General features: G+C 40.8%; 1 protein-coding gene across 1 annotated transcript in view; it reads right to left on the reverse strand.

The window, feature by feature from the left end:
• Positions 1-3,534: 3,534 nt before the first annotated feature.
• Positions 3,535-23,368, reverse strand: part of CRYL1 (crystallin lambda 1) — a 55,396-nt gene continuing 35,562 nt past the window's right edge. The window contains exons 4-8 of the mRNA XM_056858504.1: positions 20,507-20,668; positions 19,175-19,369; positions 12,337-12,442; positions 5,208-5,314; positions 3,535-3,666 (exon numbers count right to left, since the gene is read on the reverse strand). Of these exons, the coding sequence (XP_056714482.1) occupies positions 3,538-3,666; positions 5,208-5,314; positions 12,337-12,442; positions 19,175-19,369; positions 20,507-20,668 (699 nt within the window). The 3' untranslated portion in view covers positions 3,535-3,537. The remainder of the gene's footprint in view (positions 3,667-5,207; positions 5,315-12,336; positions 12,443-19,174; positions 19,370-20,506; positions 20,669-23,368) is intronic.

Below are 23,368 nucleotides of genomic sequence, written 5' to 3' on the forward strand. Positions count from 1 at the left end.
GACGAATACAAGTTCCCTCTCAATTACATCTTCAAATGAGGTTTTAAACAACATGGAGCTCTAACATAATGAAATCCATCAGGTAGTATATACAGGTAGCATTTTGCAAAGCCACAAAACACAGAAGTATTGTTGTTATCTCAGTCCAGAGTAAAAAAAATCCTCTTAAAACATAATGTGGGAAGATTAAGTCATGAAGGAAAACCCAGAAGTCCTCCCCATGTTATGTAAATGCAATGAAGCAAGAAACCCTTACAGACACCATCTATATTTCTCAGTTCTATAGGCTACAGGGACATCAGCTTTTGCTTTTAGTGGCAGAGGTCCCTGGTTCATTCCCTAGTGTGTATTCTACAAAGATTACCTTTGGCAGCTGCCACACAGAGCAAGACTTCCAGACACAACAAGGCAGTGATTAACCAGCAAAGGTCCCACCAAGATTATCTGGTTCTTTACAGAAATCTTTCAAAACCTAGTGTTACAGTGGTTGCCAGTAAGAATCCCTTTGTTGCAGGGCAAGAAGGAGAAAGTTTGACTTAAGACACACACACACAATTTATAACCTGTGCCAATATTCATGCAGCTTGGTGATCATCAACGTACAGAAGAAAATCTGTTCATGGAATGGAATGTCTACATGTCCCCCAACCACAAAAGCCACTTGGGGTGAAGAAGTATGTGTATGAACACTTTCCTTATGCTGTCACAGAGTATCACTGGCAGCCAGTGCTTACTTCCTGCTGGGGAGGGGGCCTAAATACATGTGATACTAAGAGATCTGTGAATGGTACTCTTAGCATTTAATTTTCTTCAGAAATCATGTGCAGGGGCCCCAAATTCCAATCACGACTGCAAAGCCAGGGGAGGAGTGGATCTAACCTTTCCTCTGTTGTTTTCCCAATCAGAGCCCGGGGAGCTGCTGTTTGCCCACTGGAGCAACAACGGCCCAAACAGTGATTCCCCAGAGGCATTTCACATTGGGGAAATGGTACATGGGGAAAGCTTAGATCTTCCCTCATGGCCTTGATTGGAATAACTCCTCCCCCAAGTTATTTTTAAAGGAAAATAAATGTTGGGAGATACTGTTCACAGAATTCCCAGCATCACATGCAGTTGAGCCCTCAGTCGACACAAAGAGCTTCTATAAGACTGTGGAAAGCCCATTGCCGGACCTGACAGTCCCTTCACCTCTGAAGTAACTACAAGGGAAAGAGAGATGGAAAGAATTTGGCTCAGAAACAATGTGCTACTTTAAGCAAGTTGCCTCTGAGGCAGCTTCCCTCCCCTCAATGATTGTTTTGAGAATTAAAGTACCACTGACAGGAGGAATTAGACTCAGGCTTTTTCTGAGCCCATCCCGAACTACTACTAATGATTGATTCATTACTGGGAAAACAGAAGGGGAAGGAAAGGAATAAAAAAGAGCCCTTCTCCCAATCACCTGGGAGTTCCCACTTGTATGGACTATTTTTGACTTGTGTTAATTTTCTGGGGTATGCATTGCAAGATAAAGCAGCAGCAAAATCTTTGTAAACTTCAGCATATTTTTAGATTGTTGCTATTCATGTGGTGTTGACATCAGACTAAGCACCTCAAGATTTAATTCAGCCTTTTAAAAATCATGCTTTAATATTTATTTCTGATCCCATCCATGTTCATTCAGACATTAGTCCCACATCTTAATGAGACCTTACTTCCAAGTAAGCATGTTTAGGATTGCTGCCTAAGATACCACGGCAGCTATCAAATTAACTCCAGCCAAATTTAAGATTAAAGTTCCTTGCAGAATCGGGCAATTGTGACATTTGTAAGGTTTATGGCCAGTAAGACTACCCAATGTATGTTTTATTTTTATTTGTAATTTGCACTTTTAACCTGCTATATATTTGTTCTTGATTCCATAGTACGGAGTGTTTATATATATTTTATTCAGAATACTGATTATGTTGCTTGTGGCTTGTGGATGTCACAGCTGATACAAACTTTGTTATCAATGTCAGTATGGCAGTTGTAAATCATTGGTATTGCAAATGGGGTGATGTTCATGGAAGAAGACTTTCCTGCATCCCCCTTTCTGCTGTGCCCCTCTAGGACTCTCAAAATTCTGTACTGTAGGTACAGACCTTCTGACATCAGCTAAAGAGCTTTTTTTAAAATGTCAAAAACTCCTTTTAAAAGTAAGTTCTTGTCCTGGTTTTTAATCTTGTGTTAAATAACATTTAAATAACCATTTACTGTTCTAATGGTTCTTTCAATTTTTATTGCTATGTTTATATTTCATTACGCTGTAAAGAGCACTTTTCTTAAAGTGGCCAAAATAAAATAAAATCCCGTATGTATTAACCTGGTTTTTTAAAAAATTGTACATACAAACCAGAGCAATGCTAAGGAAGTCTACTCAGAATCCTACTCAGATTTATTCAATGGGCCTTACTCTCAGAAATTATTCTGAGGATTGCACCAATCCTTTATTCCTCTCTCCTTGTGAACACCCACAATCCAGCACAACAGTAAAGACTATGAAACTAAGCACACGTATTTGAAAGTAAGGTCCATTAATGTGCATTAAATATGCGTGTGTGCCGTCAAGCCACAGCTGATTTATGGCAGCCCCATAGGGCTTTCAAGGCAAGGGATGTTTGTTCAGAGGTGGTTTGCCATTGCCTGCCTACTCATGGGCTGAGAGAGTTCTGAGTGAACTGTGACTGGCCCAAGGTCATATTTGCTTTCAAATATATTTAGGATTATGATGACTATAGAAAAGGGTGTGTCGGTCTGCCCTGTCCACAGAATGATACATATAGACAAATTTAGCCCACAGGAACAACCAGTCATCTTTTTGTGCTTGAAAATAAAGGTCTGGGTTCAATTAATCAAAAAGCAAGATTATAAAAGGTATAGTGTTATCAGTACTCTATCAGTTCTAGACAAGTAGTTGTGGTAGTCTACTTCAGCCAAATAAAAGGATTTTCTGGCACCTTAAAAAAATAACAAATGTCTTTTGGCACAGGTTTTTGCGAGCTAGACTCCACTTTATCTGACGCATGAACGTATTAAATGCTGTTAACATTCAAGATAATGTAAATACCAAGAAGAAATCCAAGGGCTGGAAAATCTAAATCAGAACAGCTAGGGATACATAGTGGCTGCAGCACATTCTGTTTTCTAAAACACAGGATGTTACTTAAAATGCAAACCATTTTCGTTCCAGTGGTTCAAAGTATTTAAAGCTGCAATATAACCAGCTATATCCTTCATGTAGTTCTAATGAAATCTGTGCACCTGCCTTCAGGAAGTTTAAGGATGTACCTTTAAAACATTATTTAGAAACAAGTTTCTGATGATGTTCAGATGAAAATATATTAATTGTAATTAAACTACAACTGACTACAGCAGTACAGATCAACTGGCCTTTGGCAACTGCAATTTTCTTTTGTGTGTTGCATCACCCTTTCTTTCTGCACAATCCAGATATTTTGCCTGTGAAAAGGGTACACCCACTTGTATGCCATGCCTTATGGCAATTGCTCCTGTGGCTTAATGTTGATGTAAATCCTTCTCTTTTATTTCCTTTTTCAGCTTTGCCAAGAGTACCAGGCAGTTGTCTCGCCAGCGCCTTCTGGCATTCAAGTGCTCTGAATCAGCTGGAGTCTCTTCACACATTGCCTAAATCAATGGGGAGAAATTGTAAGTTGGAAAGCTATTATTAAAGGCATCCTGACAGCATATATCATTGAATCCCCTGTATCCGTCTGCTTTTGATGATGCTCTATTATATTCAGTGCAAGTACTGCAAAACAAATACTTGTTCACCAGGTTTGTCCCTAGGGGAACCTAAGGGTGTCACACATGAAGTTGCCTTATACTGAATCAGTATTCAGTATAAGGCATCAGTCCTTGGTCCATCAGTCAGTATTGTCTACTCAGACCGGCAGTGGCTCTCCGGGGTCTCAGGTTGAGGTCTTTCCCATCACCTACCTGCCTAGTCCTTTTAACTGGAGATGCCGGGGATTGAACCTGGGACCTTCTGCATGCCAAGCAGATGCTCTACCACTGAGCCACAGCCCCTCCCCTTTTCATCTATGTCTAAATTACTCTACTAGATTTAAAAAAACTGAAAGTTGGCTGCAGTTTGCATGCCATCATTGAAAATAAATGAATAGAAAACTCAAAATGTATACTTTATGTGCTGTGGAGGCTAAGGGCTTTTACAATCAGTTGACACAAAAGTATCCTTCCATTGGGGTTTATATTTATGGAGACGAAACATTGTCTCTTCATAGACATCACAAAGGTAAGAACAAGGAGACAGGCTGTTCTCAGGTTATACATGCAGGTAACAGAACAGTGACTGTCAAATGATCCTACAGTGGAAAGAATGAAGTGTTTTAAAATGACTGACTGAAGAGGGACAGCTTTTTTGGGGGGGGAGTCACACCAGATAAGTGTTTTTGCAATATACATGAGCAAATTTGCTCCATATGACAATCGAAACAGAAAAAAATCAAGCATTTCAACCACTTTGGATAATAAATATTGCCTGAATCTGAACACAGAATCAGGGTCTTTAAACATGTATCTTGGCACTTTCTGTATTTCCCTCTCTTCTAGACAAGCCATATTGCCTTGCCTTCAATGTGTGTATGCCAATATACTATAGCTGGTACATGGTGTAGTTGTTAAGAGCAGCGGATTCTAATCATGGAGAACTGGGTTCAATTCCCCACTCCTCCACACGAAGCCTGCTGGGTGACATTGGGCCTGTCACAGTTCTCTCTGAACTCTCTCAGCCCACAAGGAGCCTGGCAATGGCAAACCACCTCCGAACATCTCCTGCCTTGAAAACCCTATGTGGTCGCTGTAAGTCAGCTGTGACTTGTACTTTCCACCACCACCAGGACATATCCAGCAATAGTTCCGTATGTCACACAATGGACTTTCCACCCAATAGGAAGCAAAACACAAACAATATGGCTCCATAGGGCCATATAGTGTGCAGTGCAGCCAAAGTCAAGAATGCCTGAAGGGGCTCTGCTGCTCTCAATATTTATATTAAGATTTACTTATTGATCAGTAAAACTGCCAGTGAAGGACAAAGTTTGATGCGATAATTCTCATCCCAAGGACCACCTCCCTAAAACAACCAAGATGACGCTAAATGCAGCTAACAAGTATTGCCCACATGACTTCAATTTTCTCACACATACCACATTGATTTTCTCTTCTGTTGCTCCAGCAAAATCTGGTATTGGCCCAAAGCTTTTCAAGACACGTATTATACCTTCACGGTACCTCTCGCAATAATTGAGCATTCCTGAAACAGAACAGGAGAGGAAAAGATTTCTGAATAAGAGGATCTTGACAGATCCAGTCTTGACAGACTGTTTGTTAGTCTTCCTCAAGAACAAAACTTTACAAAAATGCTGCAAATACAACTGAAAAATATTTAATTTATTTATTCTCTTTAATACATTTTTATGGTGCCTTTCCAGCCAATCAGGGTCTCCAAAGCATCTGCCTTTCCCCACCCAATGCTGATGGCAGCACTGCCTACATGGTCTCAATTAATCTTGTGATAGACATAAAGAAGTTACCATTCTGTAAGAACTATTACAGATTACAAGTAATTTCATGGATGTCTTAAGGTTAATGTAATATCGGAGCTTTTACTTTTGGCAACATTTTACATCATCTGGAGTGAGGAAGCAGTTCTTATTCATGTCAGTAGTTTCAAAGGAGGCTACATCACTGGCTAAACATATGCTAATTAAAAGAAGCCATTAACAATATTTTCTGACAACACAGATTACCTATGATTGTTTGCAATTGCAATATGTTTAGTAATGAGGAATGCAATATTGTCAGTCTAATAGTACAAAAAAAAGAAAAGCCCTTTTAATTGCAATTTTTGTCCAGAGTTGTCAAATGGGATCTTAAAATCCCCCCAGGGCCTGACAGAGACATACAGGGGTGAGGAAGGCTATGATATCCTGAGCTGGCCAAGACATGGAGTCATCAGCATGCATGTTGCAATCACCTGGGACATCTAGCTGAAATCTGGATGTCTCCAGCACCAAAATGGGTCAGACAGCATACCCACTGAGGAACTAGGCATCCAGTAAATAATTAGAATGCCCAATCTATCTTTGGAATCTAACATAAGGAACAATCAATGCCAACTATAGTCTGCACAGCTTATGAAGATGACGGTCTCAATATAGTCAATCAAGACAAAGGAGGAGCAACTGAGGACTTCCGGTGGTGACGCTGGGGTGAGTGCCACGTTCCCCCAGAGCTCCTGGGGGGAATCCAAGTTTGCGTTAAATAGGGGTGATTTACTTCACCCCAACCCAACCCTTGCAAGTGGGTTGGGTAGCAGGAACTCCCTGCAGCCTCCTATGCGGTTCGACCTCCTAGATACTCTGAGGGAGCTTCTTTAAGTCCCCCGGAGATCTAGATGCCGGTCCCGTGGGCACCAAGGGAATACAATTGCCAAAACGCAACTTCGGCTGAAGACTCTACCCTCCACCATCTCACTCACAACATAAGGATAACATCAAGATAAGTACCTCACCTCCAGGCGCCCAAGTGAGTACATGAGAATTCTTCGTCTCCTTACTGGCATACCGAATAACAGAGGGGGTAGAAAAAATATTCCCAGTAGCCTTGGTCCTCCCCCAAGGTAACTAGATGAATTTGGATTAAAAGATCCACCAGCATAAACGGCAGGAACCTTATCAATCTGATCAGCTATAACCAAAACAACGAGCCGGATAGACTTGTGATGGAATGAACTCCTAACCAATAAGATGCATGTCTTTTAGAGGAAGGGGAGGGAGAATAACTTTTGGACTTCCTGGTTTAAAGAGTCCTCCAGCCATGTTGCAAAACGGGATATCCAAGACCGGAAGACGCTCTGTATTGTTTACTCCCTCTCTATCATCTGTGTAACATCAGAAACCAACCCGCAGGACCGGAAACACATCCCACTCGCGTCACATTGTTACATTTCCTGAAGGAAACAATCAGCGAGAAGAGGAGGTAGAAGGTCCGCGGAGTAAGGAACCTTCGGAGCACTTCCTGCTTTTGCCGACCTAGAGCGTCCGGAAACTCGTTGGTATTTTAAAATTTTAAAGGACTATTTCTACGTGGAAAACTGCTCTATTTGACCCGAAAATTTTTTAAATAAGCTGATCAGGGGCTTACCTTCTATTGACTGTTTGTTTGAATCCTGCCAAAGGCGATTTTTTTCCCCCAGCTTTAAACATATGTAAATGTCTGGCCGCCCTCGTTCTAGCTCATTACACAGTCCTGCCTTCACTAAACTTAAAGAAACCACTCAGAACACCATGGATAAGAAATTACAAGATATGTTAGCCAAACAATCAGAGGCTAATGCCAAGCAGTTTGAACAGATGTCCACCCAGATGACACAACTGACTTCTATGATGACTACGCTTAGTCAATCGACCCAAGCCATTAATCAGAAACTGGATGTTGTTACTGAAGATGTAAAAGATGTTAAGGCTCAAATGTCAACTATGAAGATGGATATGCAAGCTATGGATACATCAATTAAAAAGGTGATGGAAGAACATAAAGATACAAAGAAAAAAATAGAATTCCAAGAAAAACAGATTGAAGCAATGCAAGGCAATCAGGTTGTTGCAAAGGACCAAATTGCCATGATGGAGATGAAGGTCAGAGAAACCAACCTTCGTCTACGCAATCTACCAGAGGCGATGGGTGAGAATAAAGAGACTCTCCTTCCCAATTTGGCTTACTTATTTAATATGGAAGAAGAAGTATTAGGCCAAGCAATAAATAGAGCCTATAGAGTACCATTGCCGGCAAGAATGAAGAGATCTAAGCCAAGGGATCTTATGATAGTCTTCTATGACACCAGATTCATTCTATGACACCAGAATCTTCCATGAAGATTCATTATGACAATCCAGTGTCAGTAGGAGACACCTCTTTGATACTCCTTAAGGACATACCAAGACATTTGCTTTCTCAGAGGAGTAATTACAAAGAATTTGTATCTGTTTTGAAAGCTAATGGTATCAAATACCGATGGATAATGCCACAGGGCTTGGCCTTTACTTACAAAGTAATAAAGACAACAATCACATCGCCAACAGATGTTGGGAAATTTCTGAGAAAATATAAGAGAGAACTTAGGGGTTTAACTTCGGAACAAAAAGAAGAGGATGAAGAAGAGGAAGAGGATCTAAAGGGAGCAGAAGATGGTGCTGATCAATACATTTAACATTTTGTTTTGTATAATATTACAGTATGGCAAAAGTAATTTCATGGAATGTGAATGGACTGAATGAAAAAATTAAGAGGGCCAGAATTTTTAAACATTTACAGAAATATAAATACTCCCTAATTTGCCTACAAGAGACTCATATAGCAACAAGAAATAGAAAATATTTGGATAGACAAGTGCTTGGACAAGCATTTGTCATTTCAGCCAAAACAAAAACAAAGGGAGTAGTGATATATGCACATCCTAGTCTGAGCCCTGAACTATTGTACAAAGATGATGAAGGAAGAATTGTAATTATTAAAACAAAAATATTGGGGCAAAAGACAATTGTGGAAGGAATATATGCACCTAACGAAGGGAAAGCAAAGTTCTATGAACAATTACATGAAGTAATCTCTCAATATGCAAATGAACAGATTCTCTTGATGGGAGACTTTAATGGCGTTGTCTCACCGACTACGGATAAAAAATCGGAAGCAAAAGACAAAAATGAGGGATGTTTACCTAAAACCTTCTTCTCCATGGCTTCTGAAATGGAACTACAGGACATCTGGAGAACTATGAATACTACAGCCAAAGAATTTACTTTTTATTCAGCAAGACACGACTCACACTCCAGGATAGATATGATATGGACCAGCAAATCAATTTTTACGCAATTACGTAAAATTCAAATTGTGCCTAGAACTTTCTCTGATCATAATCCAGTTACATTTGAGTGGAACAGCAAGCAGGCATTTAGATGGCGATTGAATGATAAACTTTTAAAAGATGTAAAGATTCAAAAGCAACTACAGGATTTAATTACAGACTTTTTTGAACTAAATCTCAATGGAGAAACATCTTTAAATACAGTCTGGGATGCATTCAAGGCAGTATTAAGAGGATTTATGATACAGAAAAATGTGGCATGGAAGAAAACTCAATTACAACTTACCAACAATATTCTTTGGGATTTACAAAAATTGGAACAGAAACTCCTTATAGCAACACAAGATGATGAAAAGAAAGATATTTTAATGAAGATATCTGCATCAAAACCTCAAGGTAACTGTGATTCAAATTGAGAAGAACCATGTTGGCATAAAATCTCCTGAAATGTACTAGATTTATGCTGGTGAAGCTGTTTGAGTGTTTGAAGAAAATACCTAAAACAGTTTTGCCATGTTTTGGATAAGATTTTTTTTATTAGCTTAAAGCAATGCAGACAGCCTGAAGAGTATAATCTTACTTTTAAATTTCAAAAGATTAGCTGCACACATACAGGAGGTGCTTTGTACTAAGAATACAGTGATAATTAAATGAGAAAATGGGTTTAGAAGTACTATTTTTCTGGCTTTTTTAAACTAAAAAGATCTGATAGCATTTCTTTTTTAGTGGTGCTATGCCAAATTTTTAAATCTCCAGCTCTGGGATAAGAGCTGACTGGACCTGAAATCAATATTCACTATTACCATATTATGTCAATTAGATATCCTTATAGTACTTTCCTTGTTAAAAAATGCTGAGGGCTTCCTTTCTGTCTGTCAGCATTCAGTTCTCATGTTGCTCTCTCTTCTTTCTCGCTGACTTGCTGTTGGCATTTGTTCCATAATTGCAAGGGTTCTGGCACCATGCCATGTGTTCAGCTCTCTTCCTGTCTAAGAAGGGTTGAAATGGCAGTGCAGAGGCTCTTAAGCAGCATCCCTTGGCTAGCTCACATGTGTCAAGCGTGCGCATGGAATAAAAAACAACCCAGAGGCTCTTTATGGTGCTTGCACGTTTGCAAACATTTCTGCGTTGAATTAAATGAGGAGGGGGCACCTGCATTCATCCTCCAAACACTGAAGATAATGCAACTGCACATACACAGACAGTTTTAGGTCAGGAAATGTAAGGCCTTTGAAAGCCATTTAGCATCCCTGGCTGTTAAAAAATATTTCCTTTCTGATGCACTTCCACCAGAAACAAAAGTACACCTGCTTCATGAAGACACATTTAAGTAGTCTTCAAAAACACTAGGGTTCCTCCCATCCAGATTCATCCCAAAGGATACATACAATTCAGCAGAATGTTCACATGCAATATCACTACAGGGTTGAGAAACAACACCATGGCTGGCTCCAGCAGTTCCAGTGAACATGCAATAATTTTGTTTTCATAGCCAAGCCACTTGGGATGTTTTTCTTTAGCTTAAAAGCACCACTTGGGGTTGGGGTAGGGCACACACAAGGCTGTAGCCTCCAAGGCTGAAGTTAAGAGAAGAAGGAGTGCTTTGGAGACTGTCCATGAGAGTTGCCTCTTCTGCTCAGTCTATACTCCCTTCTCTGTGATCAGGCAGCCTCATAGAGCAGAGTATCTTGAACCACTGTTGGATGATTCAGAGATAATGCCAAACCAGGATTTGCCCAGAGTGATTTGCAATTTAGCTTCAAACTACTGTATGAGGTTATGGCTTGGTTCAGACATAATGTTAAAACATAGTTTATTTTAACCGTGATTAGCTTGTGAAAACCAGGATTCACTTGCAGATGATCTCTTAAACCTGTTTGTTTTCTTTTTGTTGTTGTTTTAATGTATGCCTACGTCTATGTATTGAAATAACAATTCTAAAACTTGCATCTAGAAGTGCTTTACCCTTTCTCCAGGCTCACCTACAGAGACCTGGCTGGCATCCCTTCCAGTTTTGTGGTGTCTGACTAAGGGATAAGCCTCAGCACTTCACCAACTCCCTTACTTTTGGCTGACATTACCTCTGAGGACCACATTTCTGTGGCCCCTTCCTCAGGCCCTCACTAAGGAGGCTGCTTGACTATTCAAGTTAACCCTTTCCTCACACCAAAACTAAGGAATCTAACCCTATTGCCAATTTAACTGCACCCCCAACCTATCTTAAACACTCAAGGTCCAACAGACAGCTTCCCTTGCTCCAGCATTTCATTACCAGCAATCTTGTTCCACCCAAACATGCTGCTTCTGCTCCTTACCAGAGTACATTCTTGCTGCAGACACTGCATACCTCAACCCCAACCACATCCTAGGTTTCTCATACTCCACAGTTGTTCTTTCTTTCTCCCTGCAAACACACAAATCTGGGAGTATTTTCACAAACAAAATCTCAACAGGTGACCAACACCAACTGTAAATAGGCTGTTTGTGTGAACAATTATGTTGTAGGAGCACACATGGTTCAACAAACAAATTCTTTGGCACCATTTTATGTTCCCTAAATGTAAAGAAGTGTGCCAGTGTTCTGGGGCCTTTAGGAAGGTTGGAGAATAGTCCAGGTAGCTACTAGGCAGACTAGCAACATAAGGCATGAACAGAGAGAATGCTAGTGAGAGGTGAGGAAAGGCAAGAGAGGTTTTGATTTTGAACAATTCTTGCCAGATGTCTCTGCTGTCCAGGCTGTAGTGCTGGGGAACAAGCCAGGATTAAACCTGGATCTTCATATTTGTTCATCATGTGAAACCATAGTTAAACTGTGGTTTAATAAACCAATGTCAGATCCTAGTTTGCAGTAGCCTAACTAACTAATTATTGAGACAGTTCATGTTCAGAAAATAAATTAACCATTATTAGTTAAATTAAACTATGGTATTCCATGGCGTCTGAACTGAGCCCAAGGGGCCTTAGGGTGTCTCCACGAGTAGGTTTGTGCATGACAAGCACTCTACATTGCAGCATTGACCAACCACAAACCATTAAAGGGTAAGATGAACTATTTTCCAGTCTGTTTCAGATGGAATGCCAGGATTAGCGTGCATAGGAACAAAACTGCTATTATGGCAAAGCAACCCAGGAAGATCTGAACTCTGTGCAGCAATACGTGCCTTTTTAATGAACCATTTCTTATTACCAGTTGCTCTCATTCAACAAAGGGATATGTAGAATAAAAATCCTCAGAAACAAACAAGTACTGAAGCTGTCAGTATAAAAAAAAAGTACAGTAGGTAGGTCTCATTCAATATTAATAGGCAAACCGTACTGTTAAGCTGATATTCCTTGAATAGGTATAATACTTATATTATAATTCCCTTGGAAATTCTAATATTTACATCTTACTGGTAAAGATTACATACCTTCTGCATTCAGATGCATAGTTTCCAGAGGTCCCATAAAAGCATATCGCATCCCCAAACCATCAGACATCACAAGATCTAGATCCCCAGGAGAGATTATTCCATCCTGCATGAAAAGGATATTGACTGTGACTTTTAAGAACTGCACATATTCTGTTTTCCTTTGTTGGATGCCACACAAAATTTCCAGATAGAAGGGAGTGATTTCCGCCGATTGCCCCCCTCTTGTCATGCATGTGGATCTTCCCCCCAAGCTGTTCCTGGGGGTCCTCATGCCCAAAGAGCAGCATTTTGGGCTGCAGTGAGAGGGGCAAGCAAGGAAGTCACTGAAAGGAAGTCCCATCCCCTTCCTTGCTCTATAATTCCTTTAGAGTCAGAATGTATTTTGGAAATACAGATATAAAAATCATGTTGTTACTACCTTTCTTTACTATTAACAAACCATGTATACTAATGATCTAACAATGCAATCCTACACAGAGTTAAACCCTTCTCATTTAAGTCAATGGTCTTAGAAGGGTATAACTCTGCTTTGTACTGCAGTGCTAGAGGGTTTTTTCTGCATGCCGAACTGCATCTTCATCAAATTGTATGCTTTTGATTATTAGAACAAATGACTATTTTACTCAACATCAGCAACCGTTATGAAAAGAACAATCATTCTTTTTTAAAAGGCTTAGCAATTAAAAATCATTGTGCAACTATTCTGAACATTAAATTTAATTGCTAGCTTTCTGCAAGTCCAATATTACCTTAGCAACATAGGCTACTATAATCACCCAGACATTTATTGGGCAAAGAAGATTACTGCAGTCTTTGATACAACCTAATAAAATATATGCTGAACAGTACAGCAGCAGCATTTGTGTGGGGGAATTTTTAGTGGTTTTGCTCCACTTTCACTTCTTGCAGAACAAATTATGGCTTTTATGTTGGCAGATTCCTTTGGATGATCTCATCATTTCTCATTTTTTAAATAAGTAGTGCATGTATTTCTGGGGTATGTTTGTACCTATCCAATTACCAGTTCCAGGGTATGTCTGGAACAAGATGGTTAAATACAACAACGCAGCTGGCATCCAGTGCGTTAAAAACTGATTGCATCATGTAAGCAATTTCCATGGTCTCAACATGCCTATGATCTCTAGTCCATTACTAGGCAACTCCCAAATCTGCCACGTGACAGCTTATAGTGTGCTGTTCAAAGCTCAGTTACACCCACAGGGTATGCTTCCAAGCAAACCAGCACACCTGAATACAGGTTGGGACAAGTGTATCACCTTGTATGCGTTACAGGATGTAAAGCTCTTCGTAACAGTATAAATGCAAAGCTCTTTTTCCCACTTATTTCATCAGGTCGGTTTCTGTAGTATGACAAAAAGGAGTCACAGAAAGAGGACAAATTCCTGGGAATTTCAGAAGTTGGAATTCTACATTCAGGATAAACCTGAATTAACAAGTGCAGTTACTAGATTGCAAATGGTTATAAACACTGCATGCCAGCCAGATGAGCTGTTTCTTCTGTGATCAACTAACCTAACAACACACATGAAAGTTGCCCCCCTACATTACCAGTCAAATTAGAAAATAATCCTGCATTTAGCTGACTGTGTAGAACTGCTCATCCACCAAAGATCTATAGCCACACTCTGGAGTCAATGAAGACACTGCCCATAGCTGAATTTACATGCAGCAATTAAAGTCCTTCCTCAAAAATTTATCCCAGGAAAAGAATTACACAGATTATCAATTTGACAGTAAATAAGTAATGAAGTCCCAATGATAGAAATATATGGATTAATGGGAACTAGAGGTTAATTCAACTGCAGTGCTACTTTGTTGTAAGTTTACAAGAATAAAATAAAATAAATGAAGTGCTAATAGACAAAATAGGGTAGAATGTCCCTTTCCTAATTCTATTGTTCATAGCTTTTATACCTTTTCTAAACAGTAGTTTTAACATGTTTTTGTTCCTGAAGGACCAGGCCAAAAATGCTCAGAAACCTCCAAATGGCCTTCTACCTAACTTTGGGACAGCTATCTTCACGTTCAAATTTCACATTCCTCTAGAAAGCCAGTTCTGATATTTCACCAACACACAAAGGAGAACTTTTCCCTTGTTGCCAGAAGGGTGTTCTTTACGGGCTAACCTTTGTTCCAAGTGCTTTTATCAGTTCTCTACAGATTTACAACATACAAATAAAAACCCTGTGATTTAGGGAATAATCCTGCTCTCATCTGAGACAGTGAAACAGCAGAAGGGAAAACAGCTGCTATCCAGAGGAGCCTTCCAAAGGTTTTTTTGAGGACAAACAAGAAAAGGAAGGAGGAAAAAGAAACGCCAGTAATGCCAGACCAGTTCACGTGTAACAAAGTAGTACTGAGTGCAGAATCATAAGTAACATGGGAAATGGGACTCATGGATATCCCTCACTGAAAGACAGCTCTTAGGGGGAGGGGTCACAGATCTCACCACATGAACTGAGCTGAAACTGCTTCTCTTGTTTGAATCTTGTGGCCAATATCAGTTCAGCACTTCCAAAAGCTAAAGTATGATTGGACTGCAAGACCAACTGCAGATTGGACCATCACTAATCCATAAACCAAACAGTTTATATCTTATTCAAAGCAATGTCGTCAGTTTGACCATAAAACCAAACAATTAGTAATACTTTATTTTGTGTGTGTGTGTGTGTGCCATCAAGTCCCAGCTGATTTATAATGACTCCCGTAGGGTTTTCAAGGCAAGAGATGTTCAGAGGTGGTTTGCCATTGCCTGCATGGGCTGAGAGAGTTCTGAGAGAACTGTGAATGGCCCAAGGTCACCCAACAGGCTTCATGTGGAGGAGTGGGGAATTGAACCCGGTTCTCCAGATTAGAATCCGCCGCTCTTAACCACCACACCATATTAGCTCTCATTACTTACTGCCTAGAATAAAATGTCAATTTCTTCCTTGAAATGGATTTCTCATCTATGATTCCACAACTTCTTCTCTGAGGCAATTCGAATGAACCCCATTAAAAGAAAAAGAAGCATGCTGCCGAGTCACAACTGCCTCATGGTGGTAATATCTGCACAATTTACTTCCATGTCACCAGAACAGAGAAACAATAGAGCAATAATGAGTCAGAGCCACAAGACAAAGACACTGTTCCTTGTTAATAATAAAAATGTGGAAATTGGGAGTAGAAAAGATGAAATCAGTGAGTTTGCAGTAAGATCATAAACACCTTCTTCCCAAATTAAGGGTACAAAGGTTAGCAGGCTCAGCCTCAACCAAGCCCATTGCTACACTGGGGCTGAAATCCTAGGAACACTGTACTGGTAGTAAGTCCCACTGAATAAAATGAGACTAACCCTCTGATTAGGATTACTGTGCATAATTCTAGTCCATCCGTTCTTGAAAATTCATGGTGCCTTACAATATATATAAACCAAAACTCTAACAATGTAATATACACAATCCAGATTAAAATGAAACAGCCACCTCGGAAACTCGTCAGTATTCACTCACATTTCCAAAAGGAGATACCCCACAAGCTAAATTGCTCATGTGAATTACCCTAACCCATAACAGGTTCCATGTGACCGTGATCTAAAAGCAGGCTATTACTGACAAAGCGAGATTCCAAAAGTGCAAATTAGTTTTCATATGCCTAATTCCCTATCAGAGATTTGCCACAGGTGGCCAACCTAACTTCTTTATGTTTAAGAACAAAATAAAACATGCATACTTGTTGTAAGGCACTGAGCAGTTGCTAATCCCAACTAATTTGTAAAGGTTCCCCCCCCTTATCTATGAAAAGTAGGGCACTTTTTTGATATTTGCATGTAGATTTCCTGATGTTGCTTATTTTTAAGTCAGGGAACTAGAAATTCACTTATTAAGATTAAAGATCAATAACATTTAACGACGTGTGTGTCAAGGCATGAGAGGTTTAGAGGTGGTTTGCCATTGCTTGCCTCTGCATGCCACTATTGCTGTAAAACCTGTGTAGTTTTGGAGTCATTTCAAAGACTGACCAAATTGACTTTATTTATTTAAAAGATGTTTATACCATTTTCAATAAAATATTTTACAAACTGATGGTGGAATACCAAAAAGTTAATAAATATTATTTGTTACAAAGGGTGGCGCTTGGAGAAGAGGTCTCATTTTATTCAGTGGGACTTACTACCAGTACAGTGTTCCTAGGATTTCAGCCCCAGTGTAGCAATGGGCTTGGTTGAGGCTGAGCCTGCTAACCTTTGTACCCTTAATTTGGGAAGGTGTTTATGAACTTACTGTGGGATGCTGCAGGGTACAATCCTCTCTCCCATGTTGTTTAACCTCTTGCCCAGCTTGTGAGGAGTTTCGGGCTGGGGTGTCATCAGTACGCTGATGACACCCAGCTTTATCTACTAATGGAGGGCCATTATTTACTAATGCACTTGCCGTCAGGAATCTGGATGTGATCCTGGATGCCTCTTTATCTATGGAGGCCCAGGTCACAGCTGTGGTCAAGGTGGCATTTTTCCATCTCCGCCGGGCCCAGCAGCTGGTGCCTTACCTCTCCCGCCCTGACCTAGCCACGGTGATCCATGTGATGGTCACTTCTAGGCTAGATTACTGTAACTCACTCTACATAGGGCTGCCCTTGAGACTGACCCAGCTGGGCTCCAGCTGGGGCAGAATGTGGCAGTGAGGTTCCTTACTGGGGCCTCCCACCAACAACAAATACGTCCAGTAGTTTATTAACTACACTGGCTCCAGCTGGAGTATCGGATCAGGTTCAAGGTGCTGGTTTTAACTTTTTAAGCATTACACAGTCTGGGACCCTCATATCTTCAGGACCGCCTCTTCTGGTATACCGCCTGAAGGACATTCAGATTGTCCGATGACAATCTACTGGTGCTCCCTGGCCCTAAGAATGTACATCTGTCCTCAACAGGAGCCAGGGCTTTCTTGGCCCTTGCTCCGGCCTGGTGGATCTGATAAAGTGAGCTACGGCTCATGAAAGCTCATACCCTGCCAGAAATTTTGTTAGTCTTTAAGGCGCTACTGGACTCTTGCTCTTTTCTATTGTTATTGACAGACTAACATGGCTACCTATCATGATCTATCTCCAGGAAAGCGTGTTAGTGTGTCGTCTTGACCAATAGATCAGGGAATGGCAAGTCTCCTGGTTTTTCTTGGCTACAGGATTGGTTCCCTTGGGAAAAAAGGGGGGGGGACAAAGCTGGAAGGAAGAAGGCCCTGCTGTGCACCAAAACTGGTCAAACCAACAACCGCCACCCTATTTACACTCCCCCCCCCTGCTTTCACCCTAAGGGTACTCTTTCATTGTCCCACCAAGCTATGGTACCAGCTTACTCTGTCTGGATGATGGTGGCATGGAGGGAAGCTCCCAGGGATGTAGGGCAATGCAGCAGGAATAGCAAGGCCCTGAACCATGTCCATCTGACCCAAGTCTAGGTGGAATGAGGGCCCCTTCACCTGGTCTCATTGCTTAGACTGGCCGGAGGATTAATGGGTGTCTCTGCTGCAGCCACCAATGCTTGGAGGAAGCGGCGGAGGAAGTTCCTTAAGCACAGAGCCCCCGTAACATCCCTCCCTGGGACAGAACCTTGGATTGGGGTGGTGCCTAAAAAGACAACCCAACCCCAGCTCCTGTAGCAACAGGAAGATAAAGCCCCTCAAGGAAGGCAGAGAGGGGGGTCGTTAGAAAAACAAAGAAGGCTGTGGAGTTAATGACCACCCATCTACATGCCAGACAGGGCCAAAACTGGGAGAATGAGGGAAAAGCATCTCCCACTAGGACTCAGAAAAGGATTAACAACCTTGACTGCCTCCAAGGAGGAGCTTCCTCCTGTTGGTTGTGACTGCCCCACCCTGGACCACTGGAGAACATTAACATTCAGGGAGAAACGGGGAAGACAATCAGTTGGGATGACAAATCGCTTTGGAGATAAAAAATTCAATTATTCTATCTTTTTGTGACTTGCAAATTTAATATGGAAGGGCAGAGAAGTAATGTTGATTTTCTCTTTCAATCTGCTTACAGCGAACTGGGAACTTTTTTTATGCTAGAAGGTCAAGGTCAGTGCCAGAGAACAGAAGATATGAGCTAAAAGTCCAAAAGTGGAGGAGGAGAAATTTGTCTTTAGACCTTTGTTTTAAATAATTCTCAAAGGCTGAGAGATGAGATTCTTGAAAGCTAAACTTACTCCTGTTCAAAGTATTAGTTTCACCATCGTTTCATTGAGCTCAAATGTTGTAAGCAGCAGTGTAGAATTGAGAGAGCAACAGGAAATGAAGAGAAGCAACATGAAAATCAGTATTTCACTTGTTGACCTTTTCACCTTGTTTCTCCGGTTAGAATGAAAATGTTATTGTTTTGGAGGGTTTCCTCATATTACCCGCTGCACAGTTCAGCTTCCACCTCTTTTCTTTTTCTAATAGTTACTACAGCATCAGCCACCTCTTCTAGTAAAGTTACATACCAATGGCATGTATCCAACCATTCAACAACTTTATGGAATGGGACTTACCTGCTTCCCCTCCTGCTGTAGCCAACTGACCCCCTCTCCCAATTTTGTTCCTAGGGGATAGGTGGGTCCTCAGGAACACCATAAGGGGAAAAATGGGAGTATGCAGTGTGGGTGGGTGGAAATTGCCACCCGCTCTTCTACAAACGAAAATGCCATTTTGTTGAAGGAAATGTGTGGTTGGATAACATGCCCAATTTTTAATGTAGTCACCAGGCCCTTTGCAAAATAGAACAATAACGGGTTATACTAAGTCACCTACTATTTGAAAATAAACATCAGAGAAGTGAAGAATAAAATCATACGTACACCGGCAAGCCTCCATGCTTCACTTATAATTGCATACTGGAGCCGGTTCAGAACAAAGCCATCAATCTCTTTGGTTAGTCTAACTGGGGACTGTCCAATCTTCTTCATCAAAGCATATGTTTTCTCCAACGTACAAGGGTCTGTTTCTGGATGGGGAACCAGTTCAACCAGAGGCACATAATATGGTGGGTTTACCTGGGCAAAAGAAAAAGAAAGAAAGAAAAAGCACGAAGAAACCAAATAAAACATAGTGTTATAGCCACAGAATTTACTGTAAAAGCACTGCTGTAGAACTGGGGCTAAGCCTTCCTAAGTAGGTAATAATTTCACAGGGCGAGGTTCTGCCCCCCTTTCCCAAACTCAGCTTGGGGTGTGTCTTGACTGAAACATTGTTGCCATTCCATCTCCCAGCCGATAAAACAAAACTCAATATATACCTCCCTAACACAAAGTAATAGAGTACATTGCAAGCATTCATTAACATGGTGCAAATCTCTCACATGACTACAAATTTCATGCTAGGCTTTGCTTTTTTAAAGTACCCCCACCCCAAAAATGAGTGTGTATGAGTCTCATGTGAGACACATAGAAGTCTTCCCATAAAAGGATCCTCCTGGACCTGGTGAATGATCTGAGAGTACCAGCATTTCTGAAACCAAGCCAAGTATGAACCCATTTAGAATCTAATGGAAGAGTAGGACAGAAATGTAATGCATAAACATTTTTTTAAAGGCAAGCAACCTCCCCACATCCAAATATGAAACCCGAGGTGATGCAAATTGGAAGGGAGAACTGTACTGCTTCAGCAACAGTACTCAATCAGCCTTAACAAAAAGAGGTCAAAGCTTTGGTGTTTTGTGAGTTTTTCACTTCTCTGGGGACTTTCTGAACATAGAGCACTGAGGTCTTATTTGCCAATCCAGATTCAGAATTTATTACTCCAGCCTCATTTCACTGATGCAGCAACCCCTATCTACACACAAAAGGAATTCCAGGATGTTTCCACCACATGCTCTTGCAGTGATATCATCACAGTCTACCATCGAAGATAAATAACTTTGCAATTGCTTACTATTGCTTACGTTGGGCAGGGCCTAAATAATGGGTTCAATTCGAAGTACCATGAGAACTGAACCCAACCCATACTGAATAAAGGAATGCACATAGAACAGATGCATATTAAAAGTTAAGTATCTGCTGTCGTCACATGTAGTTTGGGCCCGGGTATCAGTATTGAAACTTTACAGCATTCAGATACCTGTAGAGGAAAGTCCTGTAATTAAAATTCAGGCTTTAACACAGCAGACTATCCACAGATTTTGGAATACTCACAGGATGCGCCACTATACACTGTTTAACATGCTTCAGTCCAGTGAACAATTTTGTAGGTAAAAGGCAGGATGTCGAGCTACTTAGAATAACGTTGTCACTGACAATAAGATCTAACTGGCCAAAAATCTTCTTTTTCAGTTCTAAGTTCTCAGGTGTGCACTCCTGGAATAAAACACCAAATATTTAAAATTATGCTGGAGGTGTACAGAGGGTAGAAACTGCATTGCTTTGTACCTTTGTAATCCCACATTCTGCGTTGTTTGCATTACACTGACCTGGACAGTTTGCTGTTCACGTTGTCATTCAGTTTTGTAATCATAGTCCTGTTGTGTTGGTATTGCATTCAATGCTGTATTCCTAGTTCTATTGCACTGTTCATTTGCACAGTTTGTTGTGTATCTTATACATTGTTGCTCGCACTGTAATTCAGTTTTGTACCCTTTGTCCTATTGCATTATTCATTCAGTGTCCTATACTGCATGATTACATTTCCCCCCACTGTCTGTATCCTGTAATCCTCCTTGAGTATCAGTGAGAAAGGCGGGCAAAAATAAGCTAAATAAATAAATAAACATTGTACATAGAGTAACTACACATCACTGCATTAAAAAAGAAGCATATGCAGGAATACGGTTCCTTCTGATTTCTGGAGGGGAAAATATCTAGTTTGATTCCCAAGAAGCTAACTGAAAAGGACAGTGCTCTAACTATGATTTGATGCTGACAGTTAAGGGACCCTCCTGAACAAAATGTCATGCAGTATCTGGGGTTGCAGGAAGGAGGGGGGGAATCAGGCAAAATTGTCCCCCCACATATATGCTCTTGGGGTAGCCGAGCAAGCTTAGCTCCAAGACTTGTTCTGCTAGCACACAAACTGGGGATTTTGCCCAATCTCCTCCTCTTTATTCCCTCTGAGCTGCATTGCCGAAGTATGGGAGATCTCCAGATCCTTAGCTTCTGGGGGCATGCACACGGCTGCTGGGAGAAGAGCGGGAAGTTCTGCTTCTGAGAGCACCTTCTGCTCATTGAAGTTTAGAATCCAGCCCTGGTCATTTTTTTATCCCCCCTCCCAATCTTCCTCCAATGTATTCATTACAGCACATATGATATTTCAAGACTACCACCACCATTTTATCCTCGCAAAAAAGGTCAAAATTCTGCACTGTAATGTGATAAATTGTCCATTAGTCCAGACATGTGTCTGAAGAATGGTTGGGCATTTTATACGCAATCATCACAAAATAAAGGGGAGAGGGATGCCATTCCTAGTTTAGAACTGAGGTCATGAAATTCTACTGAGTTTTAAAGTCATAAAATGGCTACAATTCAGAGAGACAAATGGGACTGTTTTAGAACAGCAAAGCCAACTCCTACGCATTTCATCACTGATGGAAAACAATGTTTCACTCGTAATTCCGGGATCAATTGAGTTTGCAAGGTGGGCTACCTTTAAATAGTTTCATTTAACAGAATCACAAGGCAAGGAGATCTCTGTAGATACTTGTTTAAACTAATAAAAGAGAGGCACTGAATAGGTTTATTGTGAGATTCTCCACCTTGAAACCCAAGGCTTTCTTTCAGACCAGAAGATAATCACCGAGGGTGAAGCTCAACACTCTTGGAAACTTAAACCTGCAATGATTATGTAAGGCCTCTGAATAGACTATTTGCTGAGGGGGTTCTTTGATAGTGGCGCAATTGTATTCAGTTTGTTGGACTGGTGCATGTCCTTGTCGAGAATGGGTTTATTTTCTTAGTTGATTCCCTGAAGAACAGAGGAGAAATTAAGCTCTAAACCAGCTATTAATCAAGGCCTTCATCACTTTCTACCAACTACAAAGCCTGGAGGAACTCTGGAGCTATTCAGTTTTGCCCTTAGGGTGGGGGGGGAAATCAAACAAGAAATGGATAGGGAACAGTACTGAAAATCAGCTCACCACAGGTAAAGTCCACCTAAGTGCATTTTAATGGACACTGAATATTCCTGGGCTCATTTTTTGTAGTGGTAAAGATCACACTTCTCTTTTGCATCAAAACAGTAAGCCTTTTTTTCAAAGCTCCAACTCTTGAATAAGGCTATTGTAACCTGATTTTCAACTGAGCTGTATCTTGTTATAGTGTCTCTTGTAAAAGCCTGATTAGGACATGCCAATTTGTTGGATTTCAACAACAACTTACTGCTGAGAGCCTCCCCTTAAAGGGCTTTTGTTTGACTACTGAAGTTCTATTCTCTGTTAGTGCAGAGTATAAGCTTGGACAAGCCAAAGTCATGTCAGGAGCCATAAAGCACATTCTGTCCCATCAATGCATTGTGTGACAACTCCCAATAACCTCAGTGAATGCTTAATTACTCTGGAATACTCTTATATTCTACATACGCCTAGAGCAATTCTGAAGAGATTGTTTCAGCCTTTGCAAATATATTTCATACTGTACCTACCAAAGCCTTGTTATGTTATAGAAAGGTTTATGAACATGTGAGTTGGGGGTGGGCTTTTAAAATTAATTTAAAACATCTTCACAGCAAAAATGCTGTGGTCCAATAGAGAGAAGAGCCAGTTAACTTCATCAGAATTTGGTGTGGCAAGTCACAGGTACCTGATCTGTAATCAAGGCCTCTGAGAGAAAACAGATCCTAAGGCGGTCCTATGGTGTACATGAACCCTACAAGTTAACTGTATATACAAATAGGGCTCATTCCATGATTTAGACATCCCATGATGTTGAAGAGGCGCTATTTCCCCTGAATACTAGGAAAACACATCGCTATAGGTAGTTACAAGGCTAGAAATATCTATCAAACTGGGCTTGCAATCTACCAACATTTTGTGATTGGCCCCAGCACCCTACAACAGCCATTTT

This window comes from Euleptes europaea, chromosome 12 (genome assembly GCF_029931775.1).
Source record: "Euleptes europaea isolate rEulEur1 chromosome 12, rEulEur1.hap1, whole genome shotgun sequence".
NCBI classification, from domain to species: Eukaryota; Metazoa; Chordata; class Lepidosauria; order Squamata; family Sphaerodactylidae; genus Euleptes; species Euleptes europaea.